General features: G+C 33.4%; 1 protein-coding gene across 1 annotated transcript in view; it reads left to right on the top strand.

Moving 5' to 3' along the window:
• The first annotated feature begins 394 nt into the window (after nt 1–394).
• Nucleotides 395–19,623, top strand: part of LOC106111028 (neuroligin-4, Y-linked-like) — a 20,677-nt gene continuing 1,448 nt past the window's right edge. Inside the window, exons 1-11 of the mRNA XM_013292994.1 lie at nt 395–643; nt 11,172–11,665; nt 13,186–13,403; nt 15,459–15,611; nt 15,880–16,080; nt 16,333–16,831; nt 17,127–17,217; nt 17,522–17,683; nt 18,115–18,266; nt 19,137–19,255; nt 19,592–19,619. Coding sequence (XP_013148448.1) covers nt 11,298–11,665; nt 13,186–13,403; nt 15,459–15,611; nt 15,880–16,080; nt 16,333–16,831; nt 17,127–17,217; nt 17,522–17,683; nt 18,115–18,266; nt 19,137–19,255; nt 19,592–19,619 — 1,991 coding nt within the window. The 5' untranslated portion in view covers nt 395–643; nt 11,172–11,297. The remainder of the gene's footprint in view (nt 644–11,171; nt 11,666–13,185; nt 13,404–15,458; nt 15,612–15,879; nt 16,081–16,332; nt 16,832–17,126; nt 17,218–17,521; nt 17,684–18,114; nt 18,267–19,136; nt 19,256–19,591; nt 19,620–19,623) is intronic.

Below are 19,623 nucleotides of genomic sequence, written 5' to 3'. Positions count from 1 at the left end.
AATGATGTAATTTAATTTTTAAATCAACCAATTAAGCAATTATTTTTTAAGATAAAAGTATAATTTAAAATACGTAAAAGTAAAAAAAAATCACGAAGTACTTGTAAGAGACTATCTTGTAGTCAGAATAAGTGTTTGTCTCTGAAATAAGAAATTAAAAAATAATTAAAAAGGTCTGCTTGAAATTAATATAGCATGGACACCCTAAACACAGCCTCCAGCACCCGAGAAGGTTTCATATTGACCTATACGTATTACGAGTACTCTCTACGTTCTCTTTCAGGGTGTGCGAGTGAGAAACAAGATCGCACAATCTGAAATTCCCCTACGTAAGAAAGAGCCAACTATAGATATAGATGCACAGCTAGGTTTATAGTGTTCAGTGTGCCTGGAACTCCGGTGAAAGTCGGTGCTACGCGGTTTATCCCTTTTTATTTCGCACGCGAAACAAATGAGCATAGAAAATTGTTTGGAACATTTGATTTCGAAAATCGAACAGTGAAGTGGGATATTAAAATCCAGTGGCAGTTTATTGAAAAAAAAAGACTTAATTTATGTGAAAATAGTGTTGAAAGTGCTTGTGCGAGTCGCATATTTTTATACGACTCAGTTGTTCGAGTCCGGAGGGAGCCGTTTACAGAATGTGAGTAATTTTGGCGATTTAATGACCCTTTAGATAACGCATTGAAAGTTAACGCCTGGTTTACGCTGGCGCTAACATTCTTAATCAAAATTTATTACACGAATTAATATATTATTACACATAAACTTGTCAATACTTATGATTTATTTGGTCCCTTAACATTTATGACGCTTTTTTATTACCTTTTTTTCCTCAGGAAAGTTATGGAATTTTCGAATCAGAAACTATATCTACATAAATGTAAAATTTTTAGACGCCAGATTGGGCAATTTTCCATAGGTCAAATGAAATGGGTCAAATTCGATATTTTCTCGTTCGCCTGCAATGAGTTTTTTTTTAATAGTTTCTTGATACACATAATATTTTAATTATAATAATCTTATTTCCATAAGGTCATATTCATATTTAACAGGTTCTTGTATAAAATATAAATTTGAATGTATAAAAAAATCAGTAAAAACTCATTAGAGGCGGAATTAGAACTCAATGACTATAGTCTGAATCGGCTAATTAGTCCAGTGCTCAATTAGTAAGAACATGTATATAGGTGCGCATTAATGCAATTTGGTTTCATGTCTGATTAAACTTCTATAGTCTATGGCGGGGATGGCGAATATTAATGCATCAAAGTGCCATATTTTTAAAAGAAACGTTTAATGCGGTTAGATGTGCCAGCGAATAGTTTTGACTGCAATTATTACGTCAATACGTACATACTTTATAATTCTATCGTAGTGTTTTTATGATCATTAGATGCGTGACAGTGGTTCACCACTCCTGGTCTACGAGGTCTTACGAGATAACCCACAACAAAATTCAGAACTTTCCTTCTGAGGTCGGTTAAAATAGAATTGAATATTAATAATATCGCTTAGTTATATCTATACTAATATAATAAAGCGTAAACTCACACTACTTCGTGGCGTAAGATGTCAGCAATCGCAGCATATTTTTGAATAAGTATTTCTTTGAATAAAAAGCCCTAAACTTACGACATGCTTTAGGCTATATCTTTTTACGCTATTAAACTAAGGGGGATAAATAAAATGGAAAAAAGGCATCATGTGTGAAAGGGATCATAACCTACAAGCTGCCAATATTAAGGAAGCAAGGTTATTATGGTAACGGTAATTGTACATTTGTAATTGAGATTTTAACAAATGTAAACAATAAAATAAAGTTTTTATGTAGAGAAAACCGCACGGGCATAGCTAGTGTTATTTTAACGACGATATTATTCGATACTAAGCGTAAGGTAAGCCATGCATGCATGGATGTATTGACATGGAAGAAGATAGGAATGTATGTCAGTGTAGAAACTGGAAATATACTTCTATGCACAGTTTACCTGACTGATTTAGAAGGGCAATGCTTTTATGTGTAGATTTGTGTGTAAGTTGGTTTATGATTTTCTGTAGTTTGAACGACCGAAATTATTTCAACTAGTGAGGAGTTGGCCGCATTCTTAGTATTGGTTGGGTGAAGAAAAGCATACGGTTGTAAAGTTGGAGGCAATTACGAACATTAAAACCTTTTTCCATGTTTGTGGATGATAAGCTATAAAAATGTTCTTTTTAAATTAATTTGTCAGCATTTTTTTATATTTACAAGCAATTAAAAATTCATTTAGCTATATTAGACGTTTAGTCGATGGCCGATTTTTTTGTCACTTTCAAGAGTAGGCGTAAGTTTATTTGTGCCAACAACCTACGGAAATTATGCTAATCAATTATGTGTTGTGTTGTTCTTAAGTCCTCACTCGATGTGGTCTTCCTACGCATTTACTATTGTCGTTAATTTTAGTATTTTCAAACAAGCGATATAATTAGATATTCTATTGTTTTATTCGATATCATGTTACGAATAACAACGTTACTTAAGTTTGCTGTACTTAAAGTTACTTAATGATTGTTAGTTAAGATTTACTTTAGCGAAGATTGCTCAACTATACATTTCTGTCAGTCGTGCAATTAGCAATAATAGAGAAAGATTTATGAAGTAATAATAGAGATCTGATGGATCCTAGTGTCGCGTTTTGCGGTGTTTAAAATTGCCTCAGCTTCGACGGGCTCCCCATTGTCCCATACTTCTGTTAGCGAAGGGTTAACAAAGGGCCGATCCGACCCAATTAGACGTTGCTCTTGTTACGAGGAGCGGCGATGGGTAAAATTACGGATATATCTTCCTTGTTAGTGCGTATCACGTATCGAGTGGTAATCACATTTTTGCGGCATCGATTTGGTTTCCACTTCACTGACGGCCGTTGTTAAAACTGACGTGTGACGTTAATAGACCGCAAATAGGAATGAACGTTGAATTAACGAAGCTTGAAATTATTTCACATTTTATTTTATGAATATAAATTTTATTATACTATTTAATGAGGCGAATAACTATAGCAATTCTAACATCAACGTGGATAACAGATATGACAGAGTGAGTACGGTATTTTAGACACTAATTTTAACAAAGCATGTTTATGTTTTTCACAAATTAATAAAACTATTAAATATAATTTCGGTATAGTAGAGGACATGCTTGAGGAAAAAGTTAATTCAGATACCACGTAAGCAGAAATACAGGTTGATAATGATAGTCGTATCTACTCAGCACAAGTAAAAAGCCCCATATTGTCGTTAATTAGAGAGTTGTACAGACTAAATTACGTTTCAAAGTTTATGTGGAGATTTATATTGAATTGGAAAAAGCAAATGCCCACAATATGAAAGACTAGTCTGCAATGGTATGGATCGAAGCATTTTTATTGTCACCATCAACACACGGTAAGGGCCTTTGGCATATTGCCAAGTCGTGTACAGCGGTTTTGTTATCTCTATAACCCGAACGTAATGGCACGTGCGACGTATATTGAATGCATACATGCCGAGTTTACTTATATTTTTACTGGTACCTAAACAGTAAAAACCTTTCACGGTTGAAGAAGGTAGACTAAACTTAAGTGTGTAAAATTTCGATGAAACAATATCCATTTCGTTATTCCATACATGGGATTAAATTACTCTCCTCTCTGTACATTTTTCTTAATTATCCCTGTTCTTATCTCATTTACGTAATGTCGGCGTATCAGGATTTCATTCTTCATATTGATCTGTCCTTCATCAATTTCTTCCTAAGTCTACCTTTAACCTCTTTCTGTGCATGAGCACAATTATGAAATTGATGTTCTTTTTTACTTAATCATTTCTTTAAAAAAAGAAGTCACGGGCGACAGCTAATAATACTAACACAAATCATAATTATAACCATCGTTAAAATAACGTCGTTGAATAACCTATCAATACTTAAGAAGTAACATTTATGAAGACAGAAATAAACTTTGGAGACTTCAAAAATAGCAACGTACAAGATTGATATAATTTTGTCGAAGTGTGTTCAGATAATTCGATAATATCTCGGAATCATGTGTAATGGATTTTACGGGTCACGTGACAATACGCTTTCGTGAGTCACGATTTTTAATACTCCCTACCTTTGCGCAGCTAACGGGCAAGCTCGGGAATTGTTTGAAAACTATTTTATGTACACGAAACTGTATTAAAGTTATAACAACGATGGTTGCTTTTATTTTTTGTATCTTACCGTAAAAGTTGATTATTTTTATGTTTAGATTATACAATAACTTGTGTATTAGCTAGCTATAGCTTAAAAGTACAGTCGGGGAAATTGTCGGTATCTACAATAAAAGCTGTAGTCGATTGAACGTTTTATACGCATTGTGACGATGCGAAACAGAAACTTCATTCAAAAAAACAGTCGGTTGTTTTACCCAGCTAATTGCTTTTTTTATTACCCCGTCGTTTGCGCAACTCATTGCTAGCTAATTGGTTATTAGTAAGAAGAGACGAAGTTCGTCTCGTTATAAGGAACAAAGCGTTCTAAGAGTGGAATACCAAGAATGGCGTTGACTGTACAAAACTGTTTTTATTAGATTGATTTATGAAAACAGTTCTTTAAATAAACTTTAATTATATATACAGGTAGAATAGGACTCAAGATAAGACATAATATAAAAAAAAAAAACATTTTCATATTTTTAACACATCGTTTCGTTAGTTACAAAGAAGAATTTAAAAAAAAAATTAACGCTGTAGTAATGATTTAAAACAGATTGTCCTTGATTCTAGTCTGATGTATACCGACGCGATGTTACGCGGTGTAATGTAACAATGGATACGGCAATCATTTACGCAGTTTATAGTGTTACGAGGAAAACCAGGGACCAACAAGACGCTCTAAGCAATTGATAAACCTAACATTACGTGTAAAATTGTAACGTAAATGCTCACCACGAATATCTCTCCCCACATTTATTTGTATTTATACATTCTATTATTGAAAATAATGTTAAGAACGAACATTCGTTTTCTCCAATTATTTCAAATTGTCCGGATTTCTTATGATAAAAAGGACAAAGGAATAAGACGAATGTAATCTAAAGTTATTGGCTTCTCTCCAAGGCAGATATCAAATTCTCATCCCTTCATTACAATAAATAAAATCTCTCGGCAGACGATAACTTACCAGACATTTTTTTTCTTCTAAACGCTTGTTCTCTTTAACGAGATAATTTGTATGAATTTGAATTCTACTCTGATAAGTATTTTTTTCGATTGCAATATTAATAATGAAAAGAGCATAGATATGGAATTTAATTTTTAACAAAGAGGTATCTTGCAATAGATGGTGTGGTAACGAACTATAGTTTCTGTATGTTATGTTATGTAAATGTATGTTATATTTAGCTACTAGTTGTTTCCCAAGACTTCGTCATGTAATTTAAAAAATACAGTTAAAAACATAACCAATGTTACTCAGCTATACCGTAGCTTTCTAATGGTGAAAGAATTTGAAATCGAGCCGGTAGTTTTTAAGTTCTTTCAATACATACAAAAAATGCAAATCTTTTCTCATTTTTTTAGTATAGGTTAAGATTTGTAATTATATAGGCTTTTACCTAAAATTACATATATTTTGATTAAATCATTATTTTTGGAATAATGGACATAACAACAATGAAAACAATTCTTCCTAATATATTAGTGGTTATTCATGAAGATATTCCATTTTGAAGTTATCGGCTTGTGTTACGTGCTTCCTTGAATCCACGACCACATGATCGGTTGTCCATTACCTCCCTAACTGTAAGCCGTATTATAGAAGATTAGCTGTTCCCGTGCGGCTTCATCCGCATGAAATTGTGAAAATTTTATATTATTCTTTACATTTGTCAAATTATCAATAGCAAATATCTAAATGACATGAAAAACCTTGACTCTCTCAACTTACTCTCATTCCCACATTAGGGCTTTTATCCAAAATATTTACCCCCTAAATTTAATGGCTTAAAAATATGTAGCCTGAAGCGTGACGTAAGTGTAGGGCTTATTATTAAAAAAATATAATAATTATTCATAAATATGCCGTAATTGCTGATGTCTTAACCAACAAAGAAGTGTGTGTTTACGCTTTATTATAATAGTATAGAAGTATAGATATGAGAGTTCATTGTTTACTTAATGGATATCAGAAGCACTATATCCTTGAAAATGATATCATAACCTGTCTTTGTTATTCTTTCATTATAACACCTTTCAGTGGGGATAATGCTTTTCACCTTTGTTGTTAACAGATGCATTAAACTTTTTAAGTTTTTTTTAATTTTTAATTCAATTTGCCACCATAGTAAGAAGATTAGCATGCAAGCTAGTAATGTCTTAAATCCAAACACGAAAGCCGATTGCCCGTGTGCTGCAAATATTGGAATTCCATCTACGAACGAGGAATGAAATCGCTAATCCTTGAAACTTTACAAATGGCTGTGAACTAGGAGTTCTAGCGTGTAATACGTTAGGATAAAAACTAGGGGACCTAGCACGAAAATTAACGAGGAAATATTTGTGAGTCATCAAATTTTGTATTTCATTTTCGCTGCGTTACTGAATTTATGTTATTGGTGTTACGAATACCTTCTCACAAATATTCGTGTTACGTCCTCTGATTGTTATTGATCCGTTATGTGTTAATCCTTGAATTTAAATAAAACTGTTTATGCAATCCCAGATACATCTACATATGTATTATAAAAAGTTTTTATGGTTCCAATTTTAACAAAGACGAATTAGTAATGATCAGTAGAGTACTAAAATCAAAGATGAAACGAAAGTTAGGAAAGAATCACGGGAATTTACATTCCCGTTTTCCCGGGAATTTACATTCTCTGTCTTCTGGCATTTTCTTTTGTTCTTTTATTCTCTGAGAAATACATGGGATCGTTTCCAAGAAAACGATGATTCACACTTTTCACGTCTCATTGATTTGAATGTGATTGAACTAAACCAATTATTAAAAATATTATGAAAATTTGTGTAAAACTGTGTCTTATTTGTAATCTATACTATTAAGATAAAGCGTAAACACGCATTTCTTTGTTGCCTAAGATGTCAACAATTACAGCATAATTTTCGATAAATCTTTTTTTAATAAAAAGCCATACACTTACGTCACGTTTTAGGCTATATATTTTCACGGTATTGATCTTAGGAGGTAAATATTTTGGATAATAACCCTAATGTGTGAAAAAGACCATAAGTTGTTGCCAACATCAAGGAAGCAAGGTTGCTATGGTTTGTCATCATGTCATGTCATTTTGTCATTTGCAATTGATAACATGACAAATGTAAACAATAAAATGATTTTTTTTTAATTTTATGCGGATGAAGTCGCATGGGAACAGCTAGTCTTTCATAAGACATAAAAACGTTTAACTACGACTTTTTAATAAAGTATGTTATTATAATAACTTTCATAGCCAACTCTTATTGTAATTTAATTGCCGAAATATACAATCGTCAATTATAACTTCAGAAACGCACACAGATCGTCTTGAAGTTATCCAAAGAGGATAGGCAAAGGTTAAGAATTTCCATTTATCGTGGGTCTGTTCCACCTTTCTGGGCTCATGCCATATTATTTCTTTTTATTTTTATGTATATTTTTGTTATTAAAACCAGCTGAATACGCATAGAAACATATGGGTTATAAAGATGGGAAAATAGGTCAAGTTGCGGAGAAACAAAACGCTTACACTATTTACTAATGTGAATAAAAAAAAATGTTTCGTCATCTGAAACTTAGCCAAAAACTGTAGAATTCTCTACAATGTCTACAGACTTAGTATTAATATCAAAATCAGGGAACTTCCGTACACGCCTGCCAAGGAAGATCCGCAATGTAACATCTCCCGAAACAGGTCAAGAAACACTAGTGTCAGGGCTGACGCTGTACGACACAAAAAATGTGATTTCAACTCGTTTCGTTTTATGTAACATTTTCTTTCAAGAAGCATTTGGTTTTTATTGCTTTTGTCACATCGGTTAGGGAATTTGGACGTGAGTTTCGCCGGAGTGGCAGTAATTGAACTTTTTCACATTTTTCAATGTGCGACGGATTCTTGTTTTGTCGCGTTTTGTACTAAGCGACTATACGTGGAACTATTTGTATGAAAATTGTATATGAATCCACTGGTACGGCTTATACTGTCCATAAAAGTAGCAATTTAACTCGTCACTTATTGGAAAAAGGGCTTAAGGTACATGTAAAGTAAACATTATTAAATATTAATATATAGTAGCTTTAATAACGTCGGGCTAAAAACGCTCCTCTGAGGCAGTCGGATTAAAAATACTACAAGATCTTTTCAAAGTCGATATTCCGACCAATAAATTCTACAACCATTAAATAATCAACAAATTCATTAATCGCCCAAGGGTATGTCCGAGTTTACTCACAAAAAACAATAAAACCCCAACAAATTCCGATGTTTTTATAAATTATGTTTGTTCTGTAAATTTTAAATTTGGCATCCTTGCCAATCTTGGAGCCAACGCACTTTTATTGAGTTGACCCGAATTTTAGTGACCTTTTTTTTTACATTTTAGAGAATAATTTCAACGCCACATAGGCTTTCGGCTTAACGCACCATATAAAGTTGTTGCTTTTGTGCTTTACAAGCGATTCGATTTCAAAGCTTTTTATAGATTACTGGGACTGATTAAGTCGCATTGTGCTATTATATAAGTTTCATATATTTCTCACAAGAAGCGACCATAACATAACTCTATTGAGTTAAAAATACTGTTTTTATTATTAAAGAAGTTATCACAGAAGAATAAATTGTCTATGATTAAATAAAGAAAATAAAACGGCTCGAAGGACCAACATTTTGAGACATGTTTTAAGTGCTTTCTACACGTCAGTATTTGTAGTTATTAATTTTATGAGTGTATATTAGAAATTCTGATTCAATCATTTGGCAACTAAACCACACAGTAATTTATTTACTAAACAGTAGATTTCTCTACTTTGCTATTTACTACTATAGTAACTTGTATCTAAGACAGAATATGTTAACAAACCTAACGATGTATATTACCGCAATACTTGTTTCTCCGCAACATTTCTTTGCTATTTCTTAAGAAATATTTCACCTTTGGGAATATGAGTTCATTTATATCACTGTCACACACACATAACCTTTATATCATTACCAGCTCACTACACGTCCCCACCAAGGGGTTCGGTGCTTACCCTAAAGGGGTGACTAGGTTATAGCCAACCACGCTGGCCAAGTGCTGGTTGGTTGACTTCATACATCTTTGAATTTCTTTGACGATATGTGCAGGCATCGCTATATTTTCCTTCTTCATAAGAACGTCGGGTAAATTATGTACATATGATAATTCGCAAATAACATTGGTACATTGCGAGATTCGAACCCTAGACTTGTAAATTTACAAATTTAATTGCTTAACCACTGAGCCACCAACGCTTATACCTTTATATGTATTGAACACATTTTGATTCCACATAATTGTACAATCAATTTGAGGTTAAAATTGATCAAACAGGTTAAAATTGAGTTGTAATAGTAACGGTTAATCACAATGTCCCCGAGGTATGCTTCAACAATTTTCAATGCAGTCGATTGGAGCTATTTATTTCTGTACCGGACTTTATTCCCATTGCTAAATGGAGCATTCAAATTACGAGGGATTGTAATGAATATAAAACGAAATGTTTATAAATTGTTATGTAAATTAATGTTTTTATAACGACAAAACTGTCATCTTACTAAAATAAATATGCGAAAGTTTAGATGAATGATTGTTAGAGTTTGTAGCCTAGGGCTGAACTAATTTCGATAAAATTGGGCATAGATGTTGGGGATAGTCTGGAAGAACATATAGGCAACATGCTTTTGTTTTTATAAATATATAAGGACTGGAACACATGCCAGTAAAATGTTCACAAGATCGTACGAAACGAGACTTGTCAGTGTTAAGCTTAGTACCTCCCTCGTATCTTCCCTTGATATGTAATAATGTTCCAAAATATCGTACTAGATATTTGCTTGTCATTTTACACATACTCGCGTTCCAGTTATATGTCTATTCCCGCCCTAATTGACAGCAGTAGGATATTTATATAACTAAATACTTGTTCTTAAAGTGCTATCTTCTTTCGAAGTTCGGTGATCATTAGGGCAACTTGCATTCTAGACACCGCGGCTCTGAAAAGTGAACGGGTGCTCTTTCCAAACCACTGGCGTAGGTTTTTGTGCCAGGATGTTTTTCGACCTACACTTCGCTTTCCGTGAATCTTGCCTTGCACGATGAGCTGCGGTAGTTACATCTAAATACAAATATATTTAAACTAAATGCTACCTGAATATTTTAATTTGTTACTATTCTATTTCTTGTTTATGGCTCTCCCTCTGTGGATTAGGCCAGTGTCAAGTGTTTGTGGTTCATGCTAATTTGGGAGAAACTGACAACAAAACTCTGCTTTTGGAGATGTTCGTGGGTGTACAAACGGTCTAAAGATTTTAAACTATTGAATTATATAACCCTGTTTATCTCCCTAAAAAAAGGACGGACACAAAACATTTACATGTTAGGTTATTGGTTTTAATTTGTTATTAGTAGCTTATTAAATGCAAATGATTACCATCTCAATGTATTTACGTCAAAGCGGAAACTCCGGCCGTTATCTTTTCACGAGCAGTGCAGTGTCAGATGAATATTGAATGTCTGTACGTAAGAGTTGTTGGCGTTCAATTTTCACCAATAATTAATTCGAACCGTGCGGTCGTATTTGCGGAAATTGTTGTACGGTTTTTTCGTTATAATTTAAGCTGAAAAGCAAAACGATTTCTGTATAGTATTTTTAATGTCGTCTGCCTAAAAATTGGCAGGTTGTGGTTAGGATTAAATTCTTTGAAATAAATTCCTTTAACACTACAAATTATGAACTAACACCACAAGAATAATGATAGTGGAAATTTTCTGTAATCATTTTAAAATTTATTCGTGTAATTTATGCGTGAACACAAGCTATGGTTTCTATTCCGAAATGTACTTTACAACTGTACGGGAATTTATAGTTATAAACTAAATTACTTATTAACAAATTCAATGGTTCAACTAATTTATTATAATTCTTGTTACAGGTACACGATGATTTCAAAAGAAAAAGATAAAAGAAAAGTGATCAATTAGTCGGAGAATGACGTTATAAAAGCTTGGTAATGTGGCTACAAGAATGAGAAATGGAACTAGTAAGGTGATATTGAAAGATGGCCTTTCAGAGATCGCTACTACATCTAAGCAATTCAATCAAATTATTATGGCTCACGATAGGAATATGGTTAGAGAAGAAATCATTTAAGTGGAAGAAGATAGTGAAAAGTTTAAAGTGGACTTTGAAATTAGACTATAAAGATAAGGCTAAATTGTCTATACTTTTAGTGTTATTATTTAGTGTTAACTCGAATGGAAATAGTTATAGTGGTGGTAGGAATTCGATGTTAAGGACAAGAGTAATAGGTACCAGATACGGCAAGTTGCAAGGTATCATATTGCCGATGGATCAACATAAGTATTTGAAGCCTGTGGAAGCCTACCTCGGTGTGCCGTATGCCACGCCACCTACTGGCTCTAACAGGTATGTATGCAATAAAATAATTTAATAGAGTAACATGAAATTATAATTACAGAACTAAAAAAGACAAGGGCCTTTCCCAACACTTTTTGGGACAGCCCCCAAGAGTCCATATTCTGATATTTTGAAGTCAGATAATCGTAAAAAGTAGATTAGAATTTTAAAAATATTTTATATGCATTTGGTCAAATTTGGATTGTGAATTTGAAATGTGTTACATTTTGTCAGACAAGTTAACTCTTTGTCAGTTAGGTTGTCTTTTGATATGAGAATATAGATGAATTTCATAAAAAATAACACCATTGAAAATATTAAAAAAAAAACAAAAGTATGAATAATGTTATCGGCACTTTAAAATAAACAAATAATTAATCTCAATGTGACCTCATTAAAATGTTCACGCATCGACTGATTCTAATTAAATGTTTTTAATTATTAACAGTTTCATGGTTTGTAGATTAGATTTTTTATTTTCAATCAACTTATTCTATTTATACTAACGTGTTAGTGCCTAGGTAATTAATGACTCACTCATATTTGCTAATACTATACTAAGGAAATCCCTCAATATAGATTTCCTTTCCTAAATCTGATATCAACTAAACGTACCTGTTTTTCACACGTTTCTGGATCTATTCCATTTAAAATAATCGTTAAACCACACAAATCTGTGGTACAGTAAAAAACAAGACTATTCATACTCTCCAAACACGAGAAAACAAAGCAATATTCGATAGATAAATTACACGAAACAAATAAATATCGGAATTAATATGAAAGGGGATTATTTTCCGTAACGCGATTATTTGAAGTAAGCCCAGACTATGATACAATTCTTTTAGTATTAGATCGTATCTTTATTAGAATTATGATATCTTTATTTGATATCAGATTTACTAAGATCATATTGTATTATCCATTTCGAATGAGAACACTAAAGGATAAAAAATAAACAAACGTAATAATCGATACATGTGCCTTTCTAGACACACTTTCAAGACAATTGGGATGAATAGACACTAGGTTTTATAAAGTAAATTCCTGCATTCTTTTGTAACTATTGAAGCTATTTAGCTATCAGCCTTCATACTTGAATTCACGCCCTTTTTAAGCATATCCTCTTATCCAAAATCCATAGATACTTTCTTTGCTGTTTCTCTATCAGTGTCGTCCACATTCGATCTTAATAATTTCTTGTTTTCATCATCATTTCTTCTTACATGTCCTCAATTTGTTTAAAAGTGTGTTCTCAATTGGTTATATTTCTGTGTGTTTGTGAAACAACATGAATCGTTAGTATTAAATTAAGAACATTAATAAACTATAGTTGTATTTAAACGATTTGACCCGACAAATCGTCCATGACCTATTTTCTTTGCTTATTTTTGTGACATTTTTAGGTTAACTGTGAATTGCCTCGTTAAACTCTTATGATAATTAAAATTTACCTGTATTTTCAGTTTTGAATTCAAAACGATTAATTAACCAAATTTACGTTTGTTGATTTAATATTTAATCTAAAGATTTGCTCCAACTCGAGCGCCAGCTCCGTGGGACGACGTGAAGACTGTGGATCAAATGGGACCAGTTTGTCCTCAACGTTTGCCAGACATTTCAAACGAGACACAAGCTCTTGAACGAATGCCTAAAGGCAGATTGGAATATTTACGACGTCTTCTACCGCGACTAAAGAATCAAAGCGAGGACTGCTTGTATATGAACATTTATACACCAGTTCAAGGTAAGATTTTTGTCTTCAAATATTTAAAGACTGTTTCTTTTACAATATACTCTAAGTCGAATAAAATTCCTTGTACCATCACGCAGTACACTGTATTCGATAAGTTTTGTATAATAAAGTATTTCTACGAAAAATGCAATATCGTTCAGGACTGTACTTCGTTTCTTCGTTTTACTTCTTCAATAAATATTTTACGAAGTATGCTTGGTTGAAGCCAAAACATTGATATTTGGACTCAACTTCTATCTAGAGAACAATGTAAAGTAGGTTACGAAACTCTTTCTAAGGCAGTGATTGCGCTGCCTTCGCTCGACGAGAAATGAATGAATACACGGTTAAAACAATACCGACTCTTATTTGCTTCCCTGCAGGCGGTCTGAGGCTTACATCTCGCTTAGTAGCGAAACAATCTTGATTCTTTACATAAAGGTCTCGTTTGCGAAATTTTTAAATCGCAATTTTGCGTGCTTACGCTGTTATTGCTTATTCGTTTTATGATTTATTCTCCATTGGAAATTATTTCTTTCAAATTTAATTTTCAATTTTCTACTCCTTAGGGCCTGTCCCATTACTGGCTGATAGAGGTTCAGATAGCTTAAAAATTAAATGACTGTCAAAACACGATATTTACATCACATATTTCACACGTTCGATTGTTATGAGACAATTTACAATTTGGTGGTACAGACAGTTAGATTTGTAATTACGCTTACTTCGTATACTATTGCCTGATATGACGATGATGTCTATATGCGCTATCCATCACTAAATACCGTAGAATTGTTAATATCATTAAAATATTCAAGAGCACATTTTAAATTCCACAAATAACACTTACCAAGAATAGTTTCCATTTATGAGAATAATGAAATGTCTGACACACGCCGCTGGGACAAGCGTCGCGCTCAGATACCAAAATTTTAATCATAGCTTACAATGGACTCCCCCTCCCGGGAGATAATTCAACAAGGTGGCGAGCGCAAACTTTATAATACACTTTTAGTTTTTATTCTTACAAAATGTTTGCTAAATTGAATTGAAACTGAATTTTAGTTATTATAATAATGTAGGTGTTAGGATTTTTATTTAAATCAATGTATTTGTTACCTCATATACGTCTTTATTAAGGTGCTTCAGTTAATCATAAATAAGATGTGATGAGGCCTTAGTCATGCAGTCCATTGCGGTTTAGTAAACTTTACAGACATCCTTAAATTGCTTCGTAAATATGTGCATATTGCATCACAAGGTTTCCTATGTCGTAAGAATGCTTATCATGCTTCATGGTAATGTCTTCAATCTCAAGCCTAAGCACCAAAAACAGCATCACGAATGATTAAACTACGTCAGAGCTTCCGTATTAATCAATGTATAATATTTTGTATATCATAAACAAGGAAAATAACTGGAGCATAACGAACCTCTCATGCGATACTATTCGCTTAAACAAAGCCAGAATTTTCCGCTCAAGCGGACGTTGTGGCAGCTCTATAAATAATAAAAATAAGTTCTCACGTATTTCCCTATAGGGGTAACATGAAGTGAAACTAATTATAAATAATAATAGTAGAACCCGCCTTAACATCTTCGCACGAATGGGCCGTTTCGCCGGGTGTAATACCACGACCACATAGAACACAAGCGTGAAGTGGAAGTTAATTCCGCGTTTCATCTGATAAGTGTGGTACGGGAAGCCTAATTTTAGTCCCCTTTTCTTTTCACTCTTTTCTTAAGAGGAAAGGATGGAAAGGAAAAGTGGATCTGGAGGAGACACATATTATGGGGAAATGTCCTCTTTATGTGTGTCTCCTCCTCCGTCAATCAAGGGTAGGCGCATCTATAATTGCGGATGCTTTCCATTTGGTAGGATTCAGGTGGCCGCTTACTCGTTTGCCACCTCACATAATTTCAAAAAAATCTAAAACTAACTTGTATAGCAAAAAGGTAAGTGATATTGTTTAACGAAATGATTGTAGAGGTGTGATATATTCCAAGATCAGAAGAATAAAGATCTTTGTTATTTGCAGCAGTGTTATATAAATGTCTTTGTTATAGTGGGGCCAACACTACAAGCGAAGTACCCAGTGGTGATCTTTATCCACGGGGAGTCGTTCGAATGGAACTCTGGCAATGTTTACGACGGAGCGGTTCTCGCGAGTTACGCGGGCCTTGTGGTTATTACTATAAACTACCGCCTCGGTATATTAGGTAAGAAGAAATTAACATAGTGTTTTTCCAAAAAGAACTGCGATTGATAAGGAAGAAAGAGCAAAAGAAAAGAATAAGAAAACAAAAGAAGATAAGGGATAGAAAGATTTGGTTATAAATTCTTCAGTCGAATCATGCGATTCTATGTTACCTATTTGTAATTGCATGTAAAATCGCACTCAGTCAGAGTAATTATAACCACAGCTATTAAATAAAAAGTTAACTTAATGTATGATAAAATAAATTATAAGGTATGCTTTATCGTCAGGTTTTTTAAATGCAAATCCAATACCGCACGTAAAGGCTCGGGTAGCAAACTACGGGCTTATGGATCAGATAGCAGCATTGCATTGGGTTCAGCAAAATATAGCTCTATTTGGCGGCGACGCAGGCAACGTCACAATGTTGGGCCACGGCTCGGGTGCCGCGTGCATAAATTTTCTTATGATTTCGCCGACTGTGATGCCGGGTGAGTTAAATTTTCGTTCAAAATTCCGAACCCGTACTGGATGTATATCTTTGTTGACATCGCCGAGTTGCATTGTAATTTCTTTATTTGTTTATGTATATCATTTATTTCATATTAGCTTTCGTATAAAAAACACATATGTGTTCTTCCAGACTATCCTCTACTTACGTCTATGCAAATTTTCACCATGATGTATGCTAGTAGCTTTAGGTACAAAAATATTATTGTCATTAACTTCAGTAAAAATTTCAGGTCTATTTCACCGATCGATTCTTCTTTCTGGTTCTGCTTTAAGCTCATGGGCATTAGTAGAGGACCCTGTTGGTTATTCTATACAACTTGCGAAACAGTCTAATTGCACTTTACCTGACGATATTGTCAAAGATCATGAACTCATCGTCGATTGTCTTCGAGATGTACCTTTGAACGAACTGATGTCAGCTGAAATAAATACACCAAGTTATTTAACTGCATTTGGACCATCTGTAGACGGAGTAGTTGTTAAGACAGATTACGCTAAGGAATTACTCACATTTTTCATACCAAATGATTTACAAGGCTTCACAAGTGTGTCAGGTGTTAACAATTTCAAAGCGGACAAACGAGCTGGGGACCGAATTTTCGGAATAAGGGGTGGACAAAATAAATATGACCTACTATTTGGAGTAGTAACAAGTGAGGCACTCTGGAAATTTTCCGCTCAAGATATACAAAACGGTTTCGAGGGAGAGAGACGCGACAGGATAATAAGGTAAGATGAATGAATATTTATAAGGTGAATTGACATTTAATTTAGAGCGAAATGCCTTTTTCCTGTTTGCTTTTCACTTTAGCGTTTTTATTTATTTATTGCTTTCTAAAAGCGACTTATGATAAAAAATTTACTGACGATTTAAAATTTGCTTAAAGGCATTTGTTTTTTACCTTAAATATCTTTACCATTTTATTTCTTTTCAGACGAAAATAAATATTTTGGTGTATTTTTATGCAGCGGTTAATAATAATTTTAGCTGACTTAAATTTTAATGGTGGTTTCTTTGTTTCAGGACATATGTAAGGAACGCCTACACATATCACTTAAGTGAAATATTCTTTACTATAGTTAATGAATACACGGACTGGGAAAGGACGGTTCAGGTTTGTCATAAACTAAATCTAGAATTCTTTTAAATTCCTAAGTAATGTAATTGCCTAAAGCATTGAAATTGTTAAATATATGAGAATCTAAATAAATCTAAAACAGAAACTTTTATTTATTTATTAAAATACTCTCTTCTAATAAAACGATGAACTAAACTATGGTAAGCATTTAATATACAATGTACATGGAACAAATATTCACTTTACAAAGTTCAAAGAATTTTTAATATAAACGTGTAAGAAAGCAACGTGATACGTGTAACAAGGAGAAACAAGATTCAGGAAGTTTATTTTTCAACAGCATCCAATAAACACGAGAGACGCCGCAGTACTGGCGCTGTCTGACGCGCAATATGTCGCCCCCTTAGTACAAACTGGGGATTTTTTAAGCTCTACAGAATCCGGACCGAGCACATTCTTCTACGTCTTCGACTATCAGACAAAGGATGGAGATTACCCACAAGTATGTATACAGAAATATGTTTATATTCAAATTCTTTGTTACGAAATGTGGTATTTTTATATTACGTAAAACTTTATGATAGTAGCATTCTGTTAATCTCTATTAATTATAAAGAGAAATGGTTTGTATTTTTGTATGTATTGAAATGACTCTAAAACTACTCGGGCGATTTCAAAAGATATATTTCCAAGCGGACGAAGACGCGAGCAACAGTTAGTGTGTTATTTAGTTATGTGTGTTGAATTATTTATATAAATTCACCAAACACTGTGAAGGTCTAGTAATTGAAACTTACAAGTTTAAAGATTTATGTTGTTTTGTAACAATTTATAACTATAGATACAAGAATACGTTGATATAACGTAAGCAATTCAGTACGTGACTTGCATTTAATGTCATGTTCAAAATTATAATGTCCATGAAAATTCCAGCGCATGGGCTCCGTGCACGGCGAGGAGCTGCCCTATTTATTCGGCGCGCCGCTAGTTGAAGGGCTCGGACACTTTCCAAAGGATTATACAAAATCTGAAGTAGCACTCTCCGAGGCTTTCATCTTGTACATTGCGAATTTCGCTAGAACTGGGTGAGTGTAGTTAGAGAAATAAAATTCTGTTTTTTCTTTTTCAATTTCTAGGAATTTTTAGAAGACGTTCCGTTTCCATACTAATGTTATAAAGAGGAACGATTTATTATTTTGGATTTTTGTATGTATTGACATAACTCAAAAACTACTGAACCAATTTCAATTCTTTTGCCGTTAAACCGCTACGTTGTCAATGAGTAACATGGGCTATGTTAATTCCAAGTGAAAAAAGTCGCGAGAAAAAGCCAGTAATAATGCAAATTAAACAGAAATCTCATCTAATTACACTCTTTAACTAAGTGTTAGAGTAAATAAAAACCAACGAAGTAGGATTGAAAGTAACAGGTAACTAGTACTAACAGCCGACTTCCCGTCGTGCCTCGCGCGGCACCAGAGCAGAATGGAAAATTATTGTTCCGAACGAAGTTTGTTATTACAGTTCAGCTCCCTTACCTTTGAAATAATACAAAGTTATTTGTTTCCGCGTTGACAAGGCATCCGTGAATTCGCATAATTTTAGTTGGCGCAAACATGCAAACTGAGTCAAAATATATTTTCATCACGACCTTTTCGCTGTGCCATATTTCATTTCATGGACGAAATTTAGTTTTATTCGTTCTTTAAGTAGCTTTGAGTATAATTTTAAAATGCTTTCATTTCTGAACTTATTTTAGGACTTAAAGACCTCGGAGTTCTACAGAGAATTCTTTCAGGATTTTCTGCGACGCACAATTCTTAAAACTCGTTAAATCTGCTGGAAATATTCGTAATAAAATTTCTATTTACAAAATAGGTTTCTGTATATATGGGCTCTGAAACTTGGGACTTTTTTAATATCATATTATAATTTAACAATATTTTTTTAATCAGGAATCCCAACGAGCTGCAGCGTCAGGAGTCAGTTCTGCCGATATCAAGAGAACGCAACAAATTCAAGAGCATAGTATGGGATGAATACGATACACTTCACCAGAAGTATTTGGAAATAGGTAAATATTATTTAAAAAAAAAACATATCGACGAATTGAATACCTCCTTCTTTTGGGAAGTCGGTCAAAAAATAACATTCAAATATATTTACTGTATAATTTTATCATTCTTTATACTAATATTATTAATGCGAAAGTTTAGATGGATGGATGGATGCTTGCTAGAGTTTGTAGCCTAAACGGCTGAACGTATTTCGATGAAATTTGGCATAGATGTAGAGGATAGTCAGGAAGTATACAGAGGCTACTCACTTTTGTTTTTTTCCATGCGGGCTACTTAAAAATTATACTAATAAAATTCAAATGTTATTGTATTACAGTTAAAAATGTTTACAGGTATGAAGCCACGCATGAAGAATCATTACCGC

Source organism: Papilio polytes, unplaced genomic scaffold (assembly GCF_000836215.1).
Source record: "Papilio polytes unplaced genomic scaffold, Ppol_1.0 DF824180.1, whole genome shotgun sequence".
Taxonomy (NCBI): domain Eukaryota; kingdom Metazoa; phylum Arthropoda; class Insecta; order Lepidoptera; family Papilionidae; genus Papilio; species Papilio polytes.
This window is presented reverse-complemented; position numbering and strand designations above follow the sequence as displayed.